General features: G+C 32.9%; 3 protein-coding genes across 6 annotated transcripts in view; 2 read left to right on the top strand and 1 right to left on the bottom strand.

The window, feature by feature from the left end:
• Nucleotides 1-20278, bottom strand: part of LOC130897737 (neuroligin-4, X-linked-like) — a 245898-nt gene that overhangs the window by 94481 nt on the left and 131139 nt on the right. The gene's annotated exons all lie outside the window — the stretch shown is intronic.
• LOC130897738 (integumentary mucin C.1-like) lies at nt 1056-7347 on the top strand. Of its 2 annotated transcripts, none has more exons than XM_057806611.1 (8): nt 1056-1156; nt 2707-2750; nt 2806-2850; nt 2971-3003; nt 4152-4313; nt 4376-4945; nt 6118-6153; nt 7266-7347. In XM_057806611.1, exons 2-8 carry the CDS (start codon nt 2744-2746, stop codon nt 7283-7285), a joined length of 873 nt encoding a protein of 290 aa, XP_057662594.1. In that variant the 5' UTR covers nt 1056-1156; nt 2707-2743; the 3' UTR covers nt 7286-7347. The 2 variants fall into 2 exon arrangements, with proteins under 2 accessions (XP_057662594.1, XP_057662595.1); XM_057806612.1 differs by having other exon boundaries at nt 1080-1156; nt 2806-2844.
• Nucleotides 7881-15971, top strand: LOC130897739 (probable chitinase 10). Its single transcript, XM_057806613.1, has 8 exons — nt 7881-8023; nt 10747-10785; nt 10841-10876; nt 12284-12466; nt 13486-13500; nt 13995-14201; nt 15150-15179; nt 15733-15971. Exons 2-8 carry the CDS (start codon nt 10776-10778, stop codon nt 15903-15905), a joined length of 654 nt encoding a protein of 217 aa, XP_057662596.1. The 5' UTR covers nt 7881-8023; nt 10747-10775; the 3' UTR covers nt 15906-15971.

Here is a 20278-nt window from a genome sequence, read left to right as displayed (position 1 = left end):
CTGGAAAAATGTTCAAAAGGTGCTAATATAAAGTCGAGAGGACCCATAAAGTATACTGCGCTATGTTAGTTCTACCCTTGAGAGGGTAGCACTAGATGTGGCTGGTTCTTTTCCAGTGTACCCCATGTCACACTAGAAAGCCGATGAATTTATAAGCAATTGGGTTTCAAGATCGGTATTTCAATGGAGCTTCATTCGACCAAGGCAGGAATTTGGAGCACTCGATTTGTAGAGAAATTTGCAGAATGTTGGGTATTAAGAAATCCAGGACCACACCACTACATCTGCAATCAAACGGAATGGTGGAAGATTCAATAGGCTTTCGAAGGAGCACCTGAGGAAGGTCATGGACAACAATAGAGAGATTGGGATAAACATTCACGCTCATTCGCCATCGAATCACGAAGGCTTCCAGGGGATCTTGAGGGACAGCGACCAAGCGTGAATTGAATAGTGATAAGATCAAAGCCAAGTTTTCATGGGGGTATTGTGTCCAAAATTGCAACCATACAAGGTCATAACTAGAATAAATAGTGTACCGAATACAGAAATATCCCTGGGGAATTTGAAGTTCTCAATTTGGAGCTACTAGCTCTTTATGGGGAAAGGAGTAACCTGTCCGGGACGAATCGATGTAAAGGGAGGGCAGTGTAGCGAATGCACGCAAAAATAAAGCCGAAACAACTGGAAATAATACAAATGTCATGCAATAATCCAATTATTCAGTATTCTAGAAAAAATATCCAGACGATGGCGATACGATCAGAACGAACAGTAAGTTGATAACGAAACGCTAGAGAGTGATCACGAAAAGTGTCAAGAATCAATTTATAAAAAAGTGTATCTTTATAACATAGTCAAAAAATTGTGTTTGGATATGAATTTCGTAACAGGAAACGTATATTTTATATAGATGAACAGAAGAAAATAATTTTTCGTTGTAATTAGGTCAGGGATTATGTAAAACGAGCTAACCACCCTGTACATTCGTGCATTTCTAGATTAGAGATAATCATTTCATTTAAAAACACTCACAAAATTTGATGATAACTATTAATATTTCCATAGATGTATTCTTGATATGATAAGTGCAGAAATTCTAAATAAAAGCAACAATTTCGATCATAAAAACTGTCATAAAATATAATTTTCAAGTGTAAGTACTTATTGAATCATACGATTTTCGTCCATTTATTTTGAATATTTGAAAACACCAAAGTGGGAATAATTGTTTTATCACATTGTACATATATATTTCAATTTATCATATTTCATCCTACAGCGTCTACGAATTAACACAAACTTTTCCATTTCCAATGGTTTTCAGCTGTATTTATCGACTATTTCAATGGTCGAAAGATTTTGTTCGTGGGCCTCATCTAGTACGTAGTTTTTACTAGAGAATATTTTTCAACCCCCTGGCATCGTTACACTTAGAATTTCGATTCTTTGCATTCATTAAACATTAATTTTCACACTTCTAATCACACAGATTCGAAAAAATCTTTCCAGGTAAGCTTTTTGCAGCAGTTTCCATTCATTCCTAGCCTATGTCTTTTGTATCATTATTGCCACCTTTATTTTTATGTCCAGCTCTTCCTCTCATGTTTTTGTCCAAATATAATCTTCCTTATTCATCGCTTCCCCACATTCTCATGACTTGGATAAACCATCTCAATTTCCTTTTTCGCTTTTGTTTGCAATTGGTTTCAAATACCAATTTTCTTCTATATTATTCTTTATATTGTCCTATCTGTTCAATACTCTATTTTTTTTTCTAGATTTCTCATTTCTGTACTTCGTATTTTGAATTTTCTTGCTTCCACAGTTCTAAAAGTACATATTTAAATCAATTCCTTTCTATCTTATCACATGTGTTAACGTTCTTTCCTATCCTATGTCTTTTGTTTTATTCCCTACCATTTTATTCATTGTTTTCCCTTGCCAGTTTTATTCCTTCTGTACAGCTCCTCCTCGGTCTTCCTTCCTTATTTTTGTTCCTTATTCATATATCATCTTCCGTTTATTATCCTATTCTCATGATGTGACCAAACCATCTTAGTTTTCTTTCTCGTTTGGTTTAAAATTAATTTTAATTTCAAAATTTTCTCTTATAATGTTATGTCTTATGTTGTTGTATTTTTTTAATAACCTTTTGTTCTTAAAAATCTCATTTATGTACTCTGCGTATTTCTTTTTGTTTCTGATCCAAATATTTTTCATATATTTGTATTTTTATTTGTTTCGGTATTACTTTTTTCGCTAGAAACTGTATATTAATTGGGTTGAATTGTCTTCCAGTGCAGTGACATGCAAAGTCATATAAAGCTCCAATTTTTCATTTTTCCAGTTTCATTTCAAATGTCTTCTTCCATTTGAGTCCAAAAATGTTTCAGCTTCTGCCGTTATTACCATGTCATCTACCAACTTTATACTTATTTTTATTCTCATTCTTCATCAGGTTCATTTCTTTTGCTATCTAGTTAAATTCCTTCATTTTATTATACTTATTAAAAGATTTTCTTTATCTTTTCTTGATATTATAATCGTTTTTTATTATATCTTTAATTTCGTCTTTAATATTTATAAATTTGATAATTATTACTTATTTGTCTTGTGTTTTAAATACTTTTAAGAAAACAAAAGTTGTTTTGAAATAAATCTGTTTTAAAATTTCCGTACTTTTTGAGGTCATTCTATTTTCAGATAATCCTGGAAATGAACATCGAGAAATAAACTCAAGATGAATTGTGAGTTAATGAAGTAAATTGCATAAATAATAACATTGATGAAATTTTTTTACAGGTATCACATACGTAGTTACAGTAGCTCTGTTTTTACATGGTAGTTGTAAGTTTTAATTTTCACTAAAATGGTTTTTAGGAATCTAAGATATGTTGTTAATAATAATAACAATAAATTTGATGATAATCACAATTTAATACTCAGCAAAGTATATTTGTTTTTCAGCTCCATTGAATCCTGCCCCGATTTCTTCAAATCGTAAGTATCAAATCATAAAAATTAATAATTGAAACAAGACAGAACGATATTGCTTGTAAGTTACTTGACTTGGAGTGTCAGTGCAGCCTATACAGTCTATAGGACTTTTCGGAAACTACAGGATGATCCGAGTCTTGATGCTTTGACTCCCCGTTTCTAGGCCTTTGAATAAATAATTCTACACTACCAACTGGAGGCCAGGGGTGCCTCATGGTGGGCTTGAGCTCGTTGTGAAATTTCAAATTCTTAACATGATTTACAAGAATATTAGTTACCTTTTTGTGCCCCAATTCTTCCATAATATTTATTAAGAATTGGTCTAGTTCATACTTTAGTAATTTTCATGAATGTACGCGCTCTTTTCCAATAAATTAACTCACTCAATTTCCTTTTGACCAACTGCTATACAAATTGCTGTTGCTGTAGATTATGAATCCCTTTCTTTTTGACTACTAAATTTAATCTGTAAGTACAGTACGTATCACATAAACCATTATCTGTGTCTCAAGGTTGCATAACCATGATCTGATTTATTCCGTGAAATATGAGCGACAAGTGACAAGTGACGTTTTTGACATTAGAACAATCATTTCTTAATTTGGTGGTCCTTGGAATATTTATAAACTTCGAGGCGCTAAAACCAGTGATCCCAAAGTAGACCAGGTGTACCCCAAGGGTCCAAAGAAACCTCTACAATAGGAGGATACTTAAATTTCCATAGCTGGATCTGATTTTTCGACGAGTCGGTAATATGATGTAAATGCATCAACTAAAACGAGTAATGATTATTTCGAAAGTGGTTTACCAGAAAATAAAGTTTGAGAACTTCTGATCTATTCAAAGTTACGTTGCTGCTTTCAATTCCTCTAAACGCAAATATTCAAAACCAAACGTTGCTCGACAAGATTCAATTTATTACACTTCATTATTTGGGTTTCTATTGAAAGCATGCAATACGTTGATGGGTTTAATTTCCACTTCCCCACGCCGTATTCCGTTAATGAGTAGATTATACTTAAGAAATCTAATTCGTACAAGAAGTTGGAAAGCTTGTTGAATTATTTATTGACTTTGCCTTAAATTTTTCTTTATTAGAATTGCGTTGATTTTTGCTTTATTGGAATATAATTTTTTGATCGAATTTTAAGCGATTTCTTGCGTTGATGGAGATGTAACAGCGAACTTGTTGGACTGTCACAGTTTTTTAATCTGCGTCGATGGTCAATGGACGGGACCTATCGATTGCCCGACCGATTTATATTGGAACGAACAACAAAAAAGTTGTGTAGATCTGGAAGACTCTGACTGTGGTATGTATATAAATCTCATGATCTGTATGTTATTACAATTTTACGCGTTCAATTTTATTTAGATGATGCTGTCACTTCCACTTCTACCTCTACTAGTACTACTACTACTATCTCTTCTACTACAACTGCTCCTACAACTACCACAGCCTCTTCTACTACAACTGCTCCTACAACTACTAGAGCCTCTTCTACCACAACTGCTCCTACAACTACTACAGTCTCTTCTACTACAAATGCTCCTACAACTACTACAGCCTCTTCTACTACAACTGTTCCTACAACTACTAGAGCCTCTACTACTACAACTGCTCCTACAACTACTACAGCCTCTTCTACTACAACTGCTCCTACAACTACTAGAGCCTCTTCTACTACAACTGCTCATACAACTACTACAGCCTCTACTACTACAACTGCTCCTACAACTATTACAGCCTCTACTACTACCACAGTTACTTCCGCTACAGAAGATCTCAATATGTTGTGTGATACGGAACTAGAATACTTTGCTGATCCAGCTGATTGCAGAGGATTTTATCAATGCGTAGAAGGAACCAAACAACACGAATATTGTCCTGATAATTTACTATGGAATGTTCGTGTTCAAGCTTGCGATGTGGAATCTGATTGTTGTACGTATCAATTTTTGTAGTAAAAATATTCCATTCGATGTTTGAATATTCCAAATAAACGTTACCGTGTAACTAAAAACGCTCATGTTGAGTGAGGCTTCCGAAAAGTTTTGTCAAATGTCATTGTTTGTTCGAGGGTATTTAACGTATAATCTACAGAGTTGGAATGGATTAGAAGAACTAATTTGTCTCTGTATGAATGAGTATGAAACCAACAAGAATGAAGCCAACATTGGAGGTAGCGTTATCTACTAATCGTCTGGTATTAGAAAAGATACTGGAAGACATAGAAGCAAAGGAATATGCAAATCAACAATCCAAAGAAGACTTAGTAGTCTCTACAAGATTCTACCAATGGAATAAAAACTGTAACCAGATTATGAACGGTGAAAGGCTAGAAGTGCAGCAGTGGCCTCAGTCTATATACCATAATGTGATTATTATTAAGGCCAGACTAATTTTCATTCCTTTGATCTAGAGGATGAGGACTGGCGCTGTGGGAGGCAAAGTCAATACTTGCGACGACCTCATCGGATAGAAAACCCACGGAATAAAACCGTTGAAATAACATGGAACGAAGGAATCAGATGCTAGGATCCAACAGCCTTTCTTATTTGACATAGTTCTAAGATCCACTCTCTAGCCGTGGAAAAAGAACAAAAATGAGGTTGGCTTTCATCAGATCGAGATGTCCATTACACAGATCTAAATAGTAGAATACAAGACACAAAATAGAGAGAAGAGCTTGTGTGTGTCCTAGAAAAATAAGCTTTCTTGAAGCAGATCTCAGAGCAATAAAATTGAAGCTAGCCTGGTCAAGCTCGGAGTCACTCTCAACCATTGAACGAATTAGAACCTGGGGCTCTATGGAGAATGTGAAAACGGAGAGGAATTCCTTTTATAAGTCTAGAGCTTTGTTCCAAAGCTAGACCCGACCAGAAAATTATCCAATTCTGAAAAGCCTTTATGAGTATGGCAAGGGCGATCAAAACAAATAACTTGAGCTATTATAATAGATAAGGCCAAACTTTTTTTCTCAGTAATGATGAAAGTATTAATTTTTCAAAAAATAAAATCTGCTATGATGAGAATTATGAAACAAATTACTCACTAGATTTGTGAGCAGTAATTAGTATTTTATTCATTCAATTGATGTCATTTTTTCTTTATAGCGCAAGTAACTGCAACCCCAGGAAAACTACTCGCAGGTAAGTGACTGATATGTGATGAAAAATCACTTTATGCAAAACGAATTGCTTGAAATTTTTCATTCATCTTTCAAAAAGAAATTTTACATTCAACTCTTTTCATATTTCCAACTTGAACATACTTTCGCAAAAGCTATTAGAGTAGCAGACGAAGTTAGTTCAAAGTTGTCACTACTTAAACACTAGAGGGCATGAGACACACTAATTAAAAAAGTTTTTGTAAATGACGAGCTCTTATGATAAAATGACAGTTTCATTTGGTGATACACAGTCTCTGATGACAAATGACAGTGTTTAATGACGAATGCCAATCTCCAACGACAAATGACATCATGTTTGTGAACTATATTCTATGCAAATAGCGTAACTAGTACCATCTTTCGAAAATTTATTGAAAATTCATAAGAATAGGAACATTATAATTTGTTTTTGTGATAGATTGTCTCTAATGACAAATGACAGTGTCTAATGTCAAATGACAATTTATTTCCGTGAAAGATGGTCTATAATGACAAATGGCTATGATAGTTTGTTACAAAAAACATATTTTATAGTGACAAAAATTAGTTAGTTTGTGTGAAAAACAGTCTGTTAAGATATAAAATAATTTTTCCTTGTACCACCTTATCACTCATTCATATTAACACTAACTAAGTAAATAACTAGTGCCATCTTCCCAAAAATTTATTGAACATTCGTAAAAACAGTAAAATTATGATTATGTTTTTATGATAAACACTCTCCAATGACAAATGACAGCCTCTAATGACAACTATCAGTTTATTTTCAAGAAAGATAGTCTCTAATGACAAATGACAATCTCCAACGACAAATGACAGTTTGTTTTTGGTAAAGACATTCTACAGTGACAAGTAACAATCTATTTATGTAAAATACAGTTTTTAAAGATATAAAATAGTTTTTTCATGTACCCATATATAATACAACCCTTTCTTGAGTATTCTAGACTCAAACTTGAATACAATCGGCTTAGCTAGCGCCTTCTCTCGAAAATTTCTTGTAACATTCGTAAAAATAGGAACATTCCGAGTTTTGTTTTTGTAAAAGAATTGTCGTATTAATTACTAAAACGATAAAAAATTTTATTTCAGGTTCAAAGGAAATTGTATAAATATATTAGTTTAATATGCAATTGTTTTGAAAGCTTTCGAAAAATAAACGTCAATTGTTAAATTCTTTTTATTTCTACCTCACGGTCGAGAAATTGAAATTCAGTAGAATTGTTAGATTTGAATACTGAATAAAAGTCATTAAAATAGCTTAATGGCGGTAGAATTTCAAGAGCGGTTACCTGAGAATAGAAATATCCAAAAAGTAATAGAATAAATGAAATGAAAACCACTCTTACCTTGGAAAATGATATTTCTAATTTACTTAAAATGAAAATCTGTACGAGATGTTGTAGAAAATGTAAATTTAAAGTAAATTAATTATTATCAACTTCTGTAGAAATGAAAATAAAAAATCAAAAGCTGAAAAATCGAAAAAATCCTACAAGGCCTGGAGATTGAGTGAAAAAAATTTGTGGTAACCTTGAGCTTCCGAAATTGATAAATTTTCAAGTGTTATCATCATCAACAAATACTTTAGTATCTACATAAAGATAAATATATTATTTTTCTGATACCCCCTTCACAAGAATTTTATTAATACAATGAATTACACAATATGCACATTAAATAGATAAAAGCCTCTTCATTGGAAAAGATTGCGTTCCTAAAACATCATTTATCGCTCATTCGAATGGTCTTTCTGTTCATCTGAATGAAATAAAAATATAATAGGATCCTATATAAAGGTGAAGAAGCAACGATTTCTTATCAGTTACTTTCACACATCGATTTTAGAAGTAAGTATTTTTGTCTTATCAGACTTGTAGACCTTATTCAATTTTATCTTATCTATTACAAAAATGTACCTATATGGAATCAGTTGTATGCAGCAGATGTGTTTATGAAAAGTAATAGTTTCACCAATATTCAATTTTTGCATAATTGTACAAAATATTTTGATTTCAATTTAAGATTATTATCATATGACGATAAGAATGATAGTTTCAGTTCAGATACAAAACAATAAATATTGCGATGTTTTTCTCATTTCCTTATCTATTTAAACTGTTTTTCAACTGTGGGGTGAATTAATACACACTGTCTTCTACTTACATCACACTAGTCCTTCCTAGGAATCGGTTTTAAGAACAATATAAACAAATGTATGTGTAAAAACAAACAACGAATTCCGCTAACCGACGCATTCGCCAAACCTCAAACTCTTCCATCATAACCGAACAGGAACAGCGTCACGGTCCATGTCGTGGACGAGTTCTAAACAATATGTTACCAAGCTCACAATTCTCTATATAATGTCCTTAAGATGAAAAATATCCATCCGTGGAAATGTGAAATATCAATTTTCTTTTTCAAATAATTCCTGATCGTTAAAAAGGTGTTTAAGAAATTTATGATAGGATAATTGTAGATGGCGAATAACTAATTGAAGCATCATTTGTTTCTACTGGCCACAGAATTGTTTTTCAAGAAAAAAAGAGGGAAAATCATTTATTCAATGATTTCTTGACATAGTAAATAGAGGGCGTTCGTAAAAATCTTCATGCTTCGTTCCATTTTATTATAGTAGAACTCGAACAATTACTCAGTAAATTTCTTCTTCTTTCTTCCATAATGGGCCTAACGTCTGTTCATTCGATTGGACATCTTTCCACTTCTTTCGTGGTGTTCCAATTCGAGATAAATCCCTTGCTATTTTTGACAGTCTATCGTCTGTCATTAAACCTCTTCGTCAATTTTATCCACGTTACATGATCATTTGATGTTTTTGCTTCTTTCTCGTCCCAAGGTCACCTAGGAACGTATTTACTTTATATATTTAAATGAATGTCAAACTAATATCAAACAACGTGGCGTCTCCAAACTTCAAACATACTAAGCTGTATAAATTTTAGCTTTTGAAGCAACTACCGCCATTTCTAGGCGAGGCCAGGATCTTCTAGGATCATCCTCCTATGACCTACCGTATTTAAAAGTGATCATCCATTATGAAGGATTGTTGATTAACAGATTGCAGATTTTCTGACGTAACGAAAGTTTCAAAAGCTGCTGAAACAGATTTTAAATAGTACGAATTGGAGGATTTTGCTTTCTTTAATGAAAAGAAAAATCCTATCCTTGCAAAATCAAAGAAACTTGGTTTAAAAAAAGTAAAATCCGTTGCTTCACTTATTTCTTGGAACAGAATTATTAATATTGGTAAAACAATATTTTCCTAATCATAATTATTCTAGCGGGTATAAAAAGAAAAGTAGAGATGTCATTAACTCATTTCGAAAGTTATAAATGAAACAATATATAGAATGTTTAATTTTGTCTACTTTTATAATTTCAACAAACCGTTCCACACTGTACGTTATGATACTCAACCATTATTATAAATGGGGCAGAACTGAAAACATAAATTCACTATATTCACAATGAAAATCGACAAAGCATACAAATATGGGGGTAATTTCTATTCCGAATAATAAATAGTTGATTTATTTTAGTTTCAAACCGTGAATTTTATTCATTGCTTTCCTAATTTAGCAATTTATTGATAAAATATTGTTCCTTTATTTCCCAGAAAATGAAAAAAATCATATGTATTAATTGTATCAACGTTTTTTATTTATTATATAAAAACAATTATTAAAATTTGTCATTTGAGTCTTTGGTTGATGACGAAGTTGTTGAAAAGACACTTAACAAAGCTGTAAGTTTGTAATTAGTGTTCTCACGATCACTAATTCATTAAATTATTACCGAAAAACTTTGTTCACGTTTGGTACCCAAAATTCTCACTCTAACAAATAAAAAATTACGGAAGGGCTACAATAAAGATAGTAATAATTTTTTTTCTCGAATAGTCATTGAAATATAAACTTACGACACCCTACAAACTAAACAATGGAATGCAAACAAGATTCCCTTTTAACGAAAGTTCAGCTCAAGCAAATCTTGACACCAAATTAATGTTCCCCATTTTTGAGACAGAAACGGCACTACCACGAGGCCAAACAATCAATGGATCACTGTCAAAATTTGTTATTTTTTCCTCAAGCTTTTCACACATTAAATATTCCTTGGTGGTCAACATTTCGTCGATGATGTTGTTACAACATGGTTGAGAACCAGATAACCTTCTACAAAGGAAGCGTACCACGCTAATACAAATGCCTATAAAACTTCGGAAGTTATGTAGGAAGTTCAACAATTGTAGATTTTTTCCATGGAGTTTTCCATCGCCTAAAATTTTAAATATGAAAAAAAAATATTAATGAAAATCTTAAATTACGATGCTACAATTTATTGTATTGAATATTTAAAACTTTTTTTAATCTATTTAACAAAACTATCAAAAAATTTGTTATAATATATTAAAAACGAAACTCAGAAAGTGTAATCGTGAGTGTTGGTGTAGTGTATACAGTGTGTTCAGTATGAACTATTGCTCAAAATAAATTTTGCTTTTAAAAGAATAATATCCAATTATTTTTCAAAAATTTTTTTGTTCCAGAATTTTCTGTACCTATACTGATAAAAAAAATGATTTACTGTGAGTATTCAATCAAAAAAATTGTACAAAACACTAAATAAAAAAATATTTTCAGCTACAACGTTTGTTATTATATTATTTGCTTGTAGTGGTAAGTATTTGTAAATTATAGTTAAATAACAACAATAGACAAAAACAAAGAGAAATAAAAATGAAATGACACTTTTCAATTAATAAAACTGCTTTTTTTCATGGCCCAAATTTTAATCTCAAATTGACTTTGTATGCAAAAAATCTTAACATTCAAAATTGATCTAAGAAATAAATGTACTGTTACAAATTTTTGACCAATAATAAGGTTCCAAATAAGCTGAAAGCTCGTGGTAAGATACTAAGCTCAGCTGTAAGTGATGAGTGGATATCAGGTTTTTCCACACATCTGCAACTAACTGTGCTTTATGGTGAAGTGGAATGGAAGTTCACGATGAAGAACCATGGATTTGGGATACTCAAAGATCGTAGGGTCAATCAATGTCCATGAACGCATTCCTAAAGCTTTCCGTGGCACTATTGAAAAAACTTCAATAGAAACGTTGAAATGAATATTTACTGAGCCTCCATTTGCTGACATACCTACACAAAAAGCAATGTCTTGACTGTGCTCTCAAGTTTTTTGAACAATGTGAGGTACTTAAGCATCTCCCAAATCAAAAGAACAAACTCGTTAGTAGCATCACTGTTACCAGAAAAGTTTAACTAAATCGTGTGGAAAGAATATAGCGAGTGTGTTCGGGGGTCGGAAGGAGGTACTCTTCATCAATTACATGCAACCAATAACTCCACAGAACGCCAGCGACAAATATATAGTCACGAGAAGACGACTGACGGACTACTCTTGGCCCCACGTCGCTCGTCAAACACAAAAGATGTTCGTGTGGATTTTTAGCCTCCAGCGATTATCACCAAGTTGAGGAAACACTTGGAAGGCGAACGCTTCAAGAGCGACGTTGAAATACGAGCAGCCTTTATTGGATTCTTCAACGAATTGGTAGGAGAATTCTTCGACCTACGAATACAAAAGCTAGTGTCGAGAAATATTGAGACTATGTTGAAAATAAGAAAGCAGTGTAACCTTTTCAACGATATATAAAATAATAACAATAAACAATTTTTAGATTTGTGCTCTAAGTATTTATGTGATTGAAAGCATTCAATAAAAGTCGTGAAGTCTTTAAAACTGGGTTCAAGAGAGTGTCATCAACTCAAGAAGTTGAGGAAATTGTTTTGCAAAATCATCGCGTCTCTATCAAAGAGATACCAGAGGATCTCACCATCTATTATATATTTATTTTGGTTCAAGATTTGAAGGCTATTCCAGCGGAGGCTCACAACAAGTGTATGGATAATGAAGCCTGGGGATTGTTCGGGAAAGATCTGCCTTGCTGGTATCTGTTGTTCAATCCGTTTGGGTCAAATTTGATTACACGATTTAAATCATAGTTTCGTTTTAATGTGCATTGTAAATATTTTAGTGTATTGACGTTTTTGAATATTTCAGGTCAGGCGCAAGTTGATACAGACCCAGACTGCGAAATCCAGCAATACTGGCCAAACATATATGATTGTTCGAAATTTTATGAATGCAATGCTTCTGGTGAAAAACAAGAAAAACAATGTCCGGACGGGACTTTGTGGAATCAAAATAAGCAGACGTGTGACATGCCATACAGCACTGACTGCTGTAAGTTTAATATAATTATTATTAACATCGAACATCTGGGACATTATTGATAGATTTGTTTATAAGCAACCAAGTTATCGTCTTCAGAGACTGAAAGTGAACTGTTGAAGGCTGGCTTTTGGTATGACAAGTCAACTAACCAAACGATTGATTTCAATGGTACAGTTTCGATCAGTCGCTATACAGTTTTGATTTAGCAACCAGTTGTTTTCACCTATTGACAGAACTGGATTACATACCAACTGAAATCTTCAATACAACGTTAATGAATTCATCGGTGGATAGATAATTTTAATGATACTTTAATCCCAATTAATGGTTGTAATATGAAGGAAACAGGATCTAGTCTAATAGTGACATTTGAACGTCAAAAAAAATCTTCATGATGATATAGTACAATTTTTAGAATACTCGGAATTAACTTTACCTTTAAGATGCAAAAATTTCGGTTGTAGAGGCAATTCAGATGGGAATGTCAAGTTGTACAATATGGGAAATTATTCGTAATTACTTATGGTACCACAATGAATTTTTCTATTTACTTATTAATATTTTTTATGGAAAAATATATTATTCGGACTAATTTGAGTTAGTTTCGAGTAGAAATCAATTTTCCTCTACCTAAAAAAGGTACAAATTCTAGATATAAATGTCCTTCCTACATTTTTTTATCATTTATGCCATAAAATGGAAAAATGTTTGACGTAATCAACAATAATTACATTGTTTTGAAAGTATCGTACGCCCCTCTTCTTCTTCTTCTTCTTTTTCTTTTCTTCTTCTTCTCATTATAGCGAATCTTGTTACAGAGTATTGGGGTTTTAGTTTTTTCATTCTCCCTTCATGCATTTTCTTCACTCTTTCTTATCTTTTGCTACTTCATTCATCTGCTATATTGTTTTCCCTTGTCTTTTCTTGTTTTGATTTATTCTACGATGTTTTTCGAAATATGGAAGGTGCGATAATCGATTTCTAGACTATATCAATACAATAAAATTAATAAAAGCTTTGGTTTTCAGCATGGACTGTAACAAGTAAGTTTTTCTTTGTATAAAATAAAATTCACATGGTGAAACAGATATTGACATTGATTAGTAAGTATTATGTGTTGAATTTCACTCTTTTTTAATTAACGAGTTTCATCAATCTCCTTATCTAATCTTTTAGTTAGAAAACAAATCATTACAAACTAGATCATGGATAAAACTTGATAAAAATATCTAACTGAGACGATATACGAAGGGGACCCTAAAATAACTGATCTAATTCTACGAAAATATCCAAATTGACATTAAAATTTCCTTCAAAATACTATTTTTAATATATACAACGAAGTTTGTCAAAAATTGATATACCGTCATTTTTGTAAGACGTTTTTAATATTAAAATAGTTTTAACAGCATCGAGAAGAAAAAAGTTTTGAAGCTGAACGCTGTTTAATCATAAAATCATAAAAAAAATAAACAAAAACTGGTTATTATTGGGTCCTTGTGGTATCATATTTTTCGACACATTCGTATCCTTATAGCCGATTCAACATACGAAACAACAACTTCATCTGCCTCAACCGTCGACCCGCAATGGAAATGTGATGTAGAAGGAGAATTTTTTCCTGATACAGAAGATTGCAGAGGTTTCTATGAATGCAAAAGAGGAATAAAACAACATAATTATTGTACTGTACCCCTCCTTTGGAATGTTAACATCGAGGGCTGTAGCACGCAATCCGATTGTTGTAAGTATAAAAATAATGCCAGTACCTGCTTCATTACCCAGTCATATTCATCCTCTTCCAAATGTAACATAAAAGCGAAATGCAGCTGCGCGTTGTATTCTAAAATGCAGCGTTGCCAGTTCTAACTCCTCTAGTTTCGTAGCGTCCCAAAATACACAATTTTTCTAGTCAATCCCAAACGAATTTGGATTTTACCATATTGGAGTTTAGAGCTCTAATGCCTGCTTGACATGATATCATATCAAACAGCTTCCAATTTAAATTATGTTACGAGGGTTGTACTAAATATGAAGCTCCCATAATTTTTACAAATAGAATTTATTGTTATTAATTTATATATAGTTGGAAAGCTTTTACTGTTGTCTGGTCTATTTTTACCACAAACTTTTAAAACACACCAGTTTTTGTATTACTAAATCTCGCTTCAATCCGATGAGGAAGTGTGTGAACTCTGCTCGGACTTCATCGTCGCTCTTTAAGCGTTTGCCACTCAAGTGTTCGTAGAGCTCGAGGCTAGGGAGGATAAGTCCGAGCTATACGAGGGATAGAACACAACAGTCGATAAGGAGTACCCCCTTCAAATAGTAAGTGGGGTGCGTAAGGCATTATTATATATACTTTTGGTACAATCCTTGAATATTTCAATCGAAATTATAAATTTAACTCAAACTCTTTTTTATCCTTGGTGTTTCATTATGTTTCAAATATATTTTTTAATATTTTTTTGATATTTTATGATGTGTTTTCTTCTATATTATGCTTTGTTAATGCACTTTTACTTTTTTTTTAATATGGATGATTATTTGATCTACTATTTGAGTACAATCTTGTCTGTCCTATGTAAACAGCGTCATAGTTATTAAAAATATAATTTTATTTCTTCGATTTTTTCGAATTTTAAGCAAATGCTGCACAGACAAATAACAAAATCTATTTGAATTTTTTCAGCCCAAGTAGTGACTACAACTGAAGCGACTAGTAAGTACTAAACAATTTTTTAATTTGAATTATAAAACAAATTTTATTGTCATGGTGAACGTACGCAATAAATTTTTTTTCTTAATATCAGAAGATTATTAAAATAAAAATATTTGGATTCAAATAAACTAGCTAAGAATATTTAGTAATTTTTAAATATAATTTCATAGTTTTTTTTCTAAAAGTAATCCTCTGGAATAAATCTTTTTGACAGCCAAATATTAATGAAATATTGAATGTATGCGAGAAGATTTTGGACGAAATTCATCTTGTGGCAAAGAGTCACGGGAATTGAATTCAAAAAACCAGCGAAACATGATAGCTCGAGATGGTGCTTCATCATAAAAAGTTGTGCCCGAAAATTTTCCCGACTTAATTGTATTTTTGGACCAAGATAAATGTTTCAAGTATCCGTAAACAACTCAAATAGTTTGACAAACGTTTTCTGAGTACGTTCATCATTAAAAGACCTTATAATTTTGCTAAATCAAAACAGAAACGATTCTTTTATACTTTAATTTGAGATGAAAATTTGATTAAAACATTTTTACAGCCACCACCACTTCCAGATGTAATAATGGCGATTTTAAAATAGATCCTAAAGATTGTCACAAATTCTATTACTGCGAGAATAATATTTGGACAGGTCCCGTGGCTTGTCCAGCTGATTTATATTGGAGCGATCATCTACAATCTTGTGTTAAAAAATCTGAATCAGATTGCTGATGAAAGTGTACTTGAAAACATTGTTACGTAAAACATGTTAATAAATTATTATTATTGAAAAAAAAATGGTCGAATTTTTTACTATCACTATCCTTTATACCTTCGTACATACGATCTAGAAAGTTACGTGGTGTAGCCGTCTGTTTAGGCCGAATTTTTCGCACTATACGATCCTGGCTCTTTCTGGAAATAGAAAAAATCCCTTTCAACTTCCTCCCTCCCAGATATGTTTGTCATGGATCCATGGGGTTTCTCATTATTGTACCCATTGTTGTTATCTCAAATTTATAATATGAAGTTGTTTTGCTAGTAGTCTCCACTTGTATTTTTTAGTTTTAGGAGATAATAACGAAAATGAAATGATAATCCAGTGACAACAAATAATATTTTTCAAAATTGATAAGGTATCACGTTGATTTCTAACATTTCGAAATAAAATGAATGTCCATATCATATAACATCTAATAAAATTTTATTTACAAAGTAAATAGTTTGAAAATATTTGAATTTCTATTATTTGATTTGAAAGAATGCTTGGTTTTAATAGCGGCGGGTATTTTTACTACGAACAAGAATAAAATGAAAATCAATCCAAACTACTTTCCTGGCTTGCAATCTACTTATTCCAATAAGTACTGGAAGCATTCCAGATTGAGTTTTCCTTGCTATATCGTTGCCTTTTTAATGTCATATCGTTTTATCTGAAACAGCAGCCGATTTAAATAGGGAAGTACCAGTACTTGAGCTACAGATGGCGGTAGTTGCTTGAAAAATGCCCATCGTATTAGAAAGTACACAATCTGTGCAGCGTAAGTTTCAAGTTTGAAGACACCACGTTGTTTAGTATTTGTTTGGTAGCCATCAAACGTTTTCATTGAAATTGTAAACATGGAGAAAATTCATAGTCGTTATTTGATATTGCTTACAATTGTGCAAAAACAGCGTCGTCAAGATGTTTCCGTCAAGTGGAAGCTGGCTCCATTTATGGCGTCGGTTTTTTAGGATGCGCGTTGGATAATTTCCATTGATTATCTTGAAAAAAGAAAACCTTACAACGGCGAGTATTGTACGAACGTTTGACTAAGAAGAAAGTGTTGTTGCACCAGTTCACACATCCGTTTTGGCAACGGCCAAAATTGAATTGAATTGAAGTTTAAATTGTCACCTCGAGCACCCTATTCGCCAGATTTAGCCCCCTAGGATTATTTTCTATTCCCAAACTTGAAAAAACTGCTCGGTGTTCAAAGATTTTCCAAAAATGAGACAGTTAATGGCTATTTTGAGGAACAAAAGTATCGAATTATTGAACATCGCTAGGAAAAGTTTATAGAACTAAAAGGAGATTACATTAAAAAATAAATATATATTCTTGTGTTTTCTTTATTGGATCAGGTACTTATGGGACCATCCTCGTATGGCGAGTAACGAAAATATGGAAAATTCATCATGATCTCGTGAATAAGCCGGAACGAGCGCATGAGTGTGCGAACCATGAGATGCAAGGTGAGTAAATCAATGCAATAAGTTCTTTTCCATGTGTTGTGTCTTATTTGAAACTACCAAAGACAGATATCCTTTGAAAGCTGATCAGGCACCTTGGTTTGAATCTTTAAACGGCTTGTCAATGTGTTTAAACCTCGCGCTTGTGAGTCTGAGTACTCACCGATGACGTGGTCTGCAATTTCTACCTCTTTTATGCCCCAGCTGCATTCACTGGTCAAATTTCGTGTCTGATCGAGAGAAACAGTTGACTGTTGATGAAGACAGTAACCTAAGCTTCTCGTATGATTGTTTCGCAAAGCAAATAAAAGTTGTTGCCCAAGTGATTGGGTACCTAAGTGAGCTGGACCTTATCGCTATCATTCACCAGTTATAGTGATACGTTTTTAACTCCATCACAAGCCTTAGGTTCAGGATATCCATTATTCAGAATAACGGGCTTGGTATTTCCCGTCTACTGTTCTTAGTTGGTAATTTGTGCTTCCAAACGGTTGCATCCCGCGATTTATTTTCCAGTTGCTTCAACCTGCAATTCGTTGAGGATATTCAGCCAATAGACCTCTTAATATCGGATTGTATGGGTAGATTTAAACGAAGGAGATTCAGTAATAACCTCTAGTTGGGGGATCGTACACATGGAGTCTGTGATAGTCATGAATGCGATATGTTTGTACCCTCTCCGTACAAGGCCGCCCCACGATGGCCCCGTACGTCATAGGAGTTTCAACTAAAGTGTATATCCATACAGATAATGCAGTTCTAATAATGATTGAATATATTACACTTTCAAGAAGTGGTGATAAGATAAACGGCATAGTATTTAGTGACAAGCAAATATTTTTATTAGTTATTCGAATGATAAATATACATTAATTGTGGAAAAATTATGATAATGATGATAATTATCTAGAAAGTGCGACAAAAAGACAATTTTTCCTTCACCTAATTATTCAGAGATATCATCCCTCTAACGTAATAAGTAAATTTGGTTTTCATCACTTTTTAATTTTACTTTTTATCTTGTAGGAGTGATGTCTCCCAAGAAGGTGGACTGAGGGAATTTTATTATAAGAAAGAGTTTGATGAATGCCAATGACGAGACGAAACAATTGAAAAAAATCAAAATTTTAGAAGTGTAACGTTCAGTTGGAGTCATTGAAGACCAAGGGTGATGGTCTACTATAACATATTCCACCCCAAATCATCATTACTTATAATGGGCTGTACTTTCTACAAAGGTTGTTGGAAGTTTTGAACTCTCCACAAATCCGTCTAATTATATCACATTAAGGTGAAAACCTGTCAATATTTCAATCGAGTTTCTGAAGATCTGTCTCTGATGCCAAAAGACTTTTCTCGCGATTTTTATTTTCCGGAAAACCCCTGAATCGAAACATTTCAATATTGTGGTATAAATTTACGTAATGGACAATTTCTTTTAGCGGAATCTGTCTCTTCTGTCATTAATCACTGTCAAAGACTCATCATCATCATCATTCAGCCTCTCTGGACATAGGCCTCCTCCAAATGCTTCCAGTTTTCTCTGCTCTGAGCGGTTGCTACCCAATAAAGTCAGTCCATATCGTTGGGGGTCTTCCTGGATTTCGTCTGTCTGTTCTCGGTCTCCAATCTAGAATTCTTTCTGTCCATCGGTTATCCTGTATCCTTACAACATGTCAAAGTATGATAATTCGAGAAATTGTTACCATAGTTTTGAACTTTGAAACCCATCTTCAATACGAACAGATGTGTTGAAGCTTGCATCTTGAATTTGTGAGTCTAGGAGTGCGTAGTCCACCAGCTCTATATTTTTTTTCATGCAAAGATACAAAAATAAATGTATCCTAGTGAATGTGATGAGGATTATGAGATATTTTGATCGAAATATTGGATTCTGGTCAACCCTTGACAAGTGTGCATGGTTAAAATTTAATCTGATGGCTTGGTATTATCTGTAAATTTGTTTGAAGTCATTTGAAAGATGACAATTTAAGGGAAAAGAACCAGGTTGGCCATCTTGGTCTGTCTTCCTCTTGTTTAATTAGACTGAATTTACAGTCATATGAAATATCAAGTTAAGAAAGCTGGAGAAAGTATTTAATCACTTGCCGTTTACTTTTAGATGCAGATTTCGTCAAGAAATACTGTCTTTCAGATTACCACCATGTAAAAATAGATCGTCCTGTATCGTTTGAACAGAACTTCTCACCCCATATCCATATAATTCCTTTGCCTATATATATTATTTTGTCTTTGAACCGATTTCATGTCATTTTTTTACCAGAAGCTTTCTTCAACATTTTCGTGTCCACTTCAGATTCCAAGTTTTCCTAATCCGATTTCTTTTTAATTCGCCAGTGCGATATCTATCAACTTTCAATTTTTTCGCGTTTTTTTCGCCTTTGTACTCAATTTGTTTTGTTCCCCAGATTCTATCAACCTAATCAGTTGTGGTTATCGATAAATTGATTTATCTATTCCTAGTATTATCCAATAATAAATATTGATTGATTTCGAACGTCAGTTTAAATCGAATTAAATATTTTCAAGTGTTTCATCATTATCTAATTTAACATAATTCGAGACATCCGTATCTACTTCACTTTTTTATCTCTCAAATTGACATTTTTATTCATATCTCGGGAATTAAACGTGTTGTTTTCGATATTTTTTCAAAATGTATCCAAGATCTAGTCTTGATAATATTATATTGTGTATCTAATAGTGATATATTTCCAGACGAAACATTGTTTGTTGGCCTAGGCGATAGGCATTGCTAGATACAAATACTATTTTTTCTATAATCCTATCATATCTGATTGCGAGTGAATAATTCTAAAAATATTATCTCATATTCATTCCCAAATATATTC

Source organism: Diorhabda carinulata, chromosome 9 (genome assembly GCF_026250575.1).
Source record: "Diorhabda carinulata isolate Delta chromosome 9, icDioCari1.1, whole genome shotgun sequence".
In the NCBI taxonomy this organism is placed as follows: domain Eukaryota; kingdom Metazoa; phylum Arthropoda; class Insecta; order Coleoptera; family Chrysomelidae; genus Diorhabda; species Diorhabda carinulata.
This window is presented reverse-complemented; position numbering and strand designations above follow the sequence as displayed.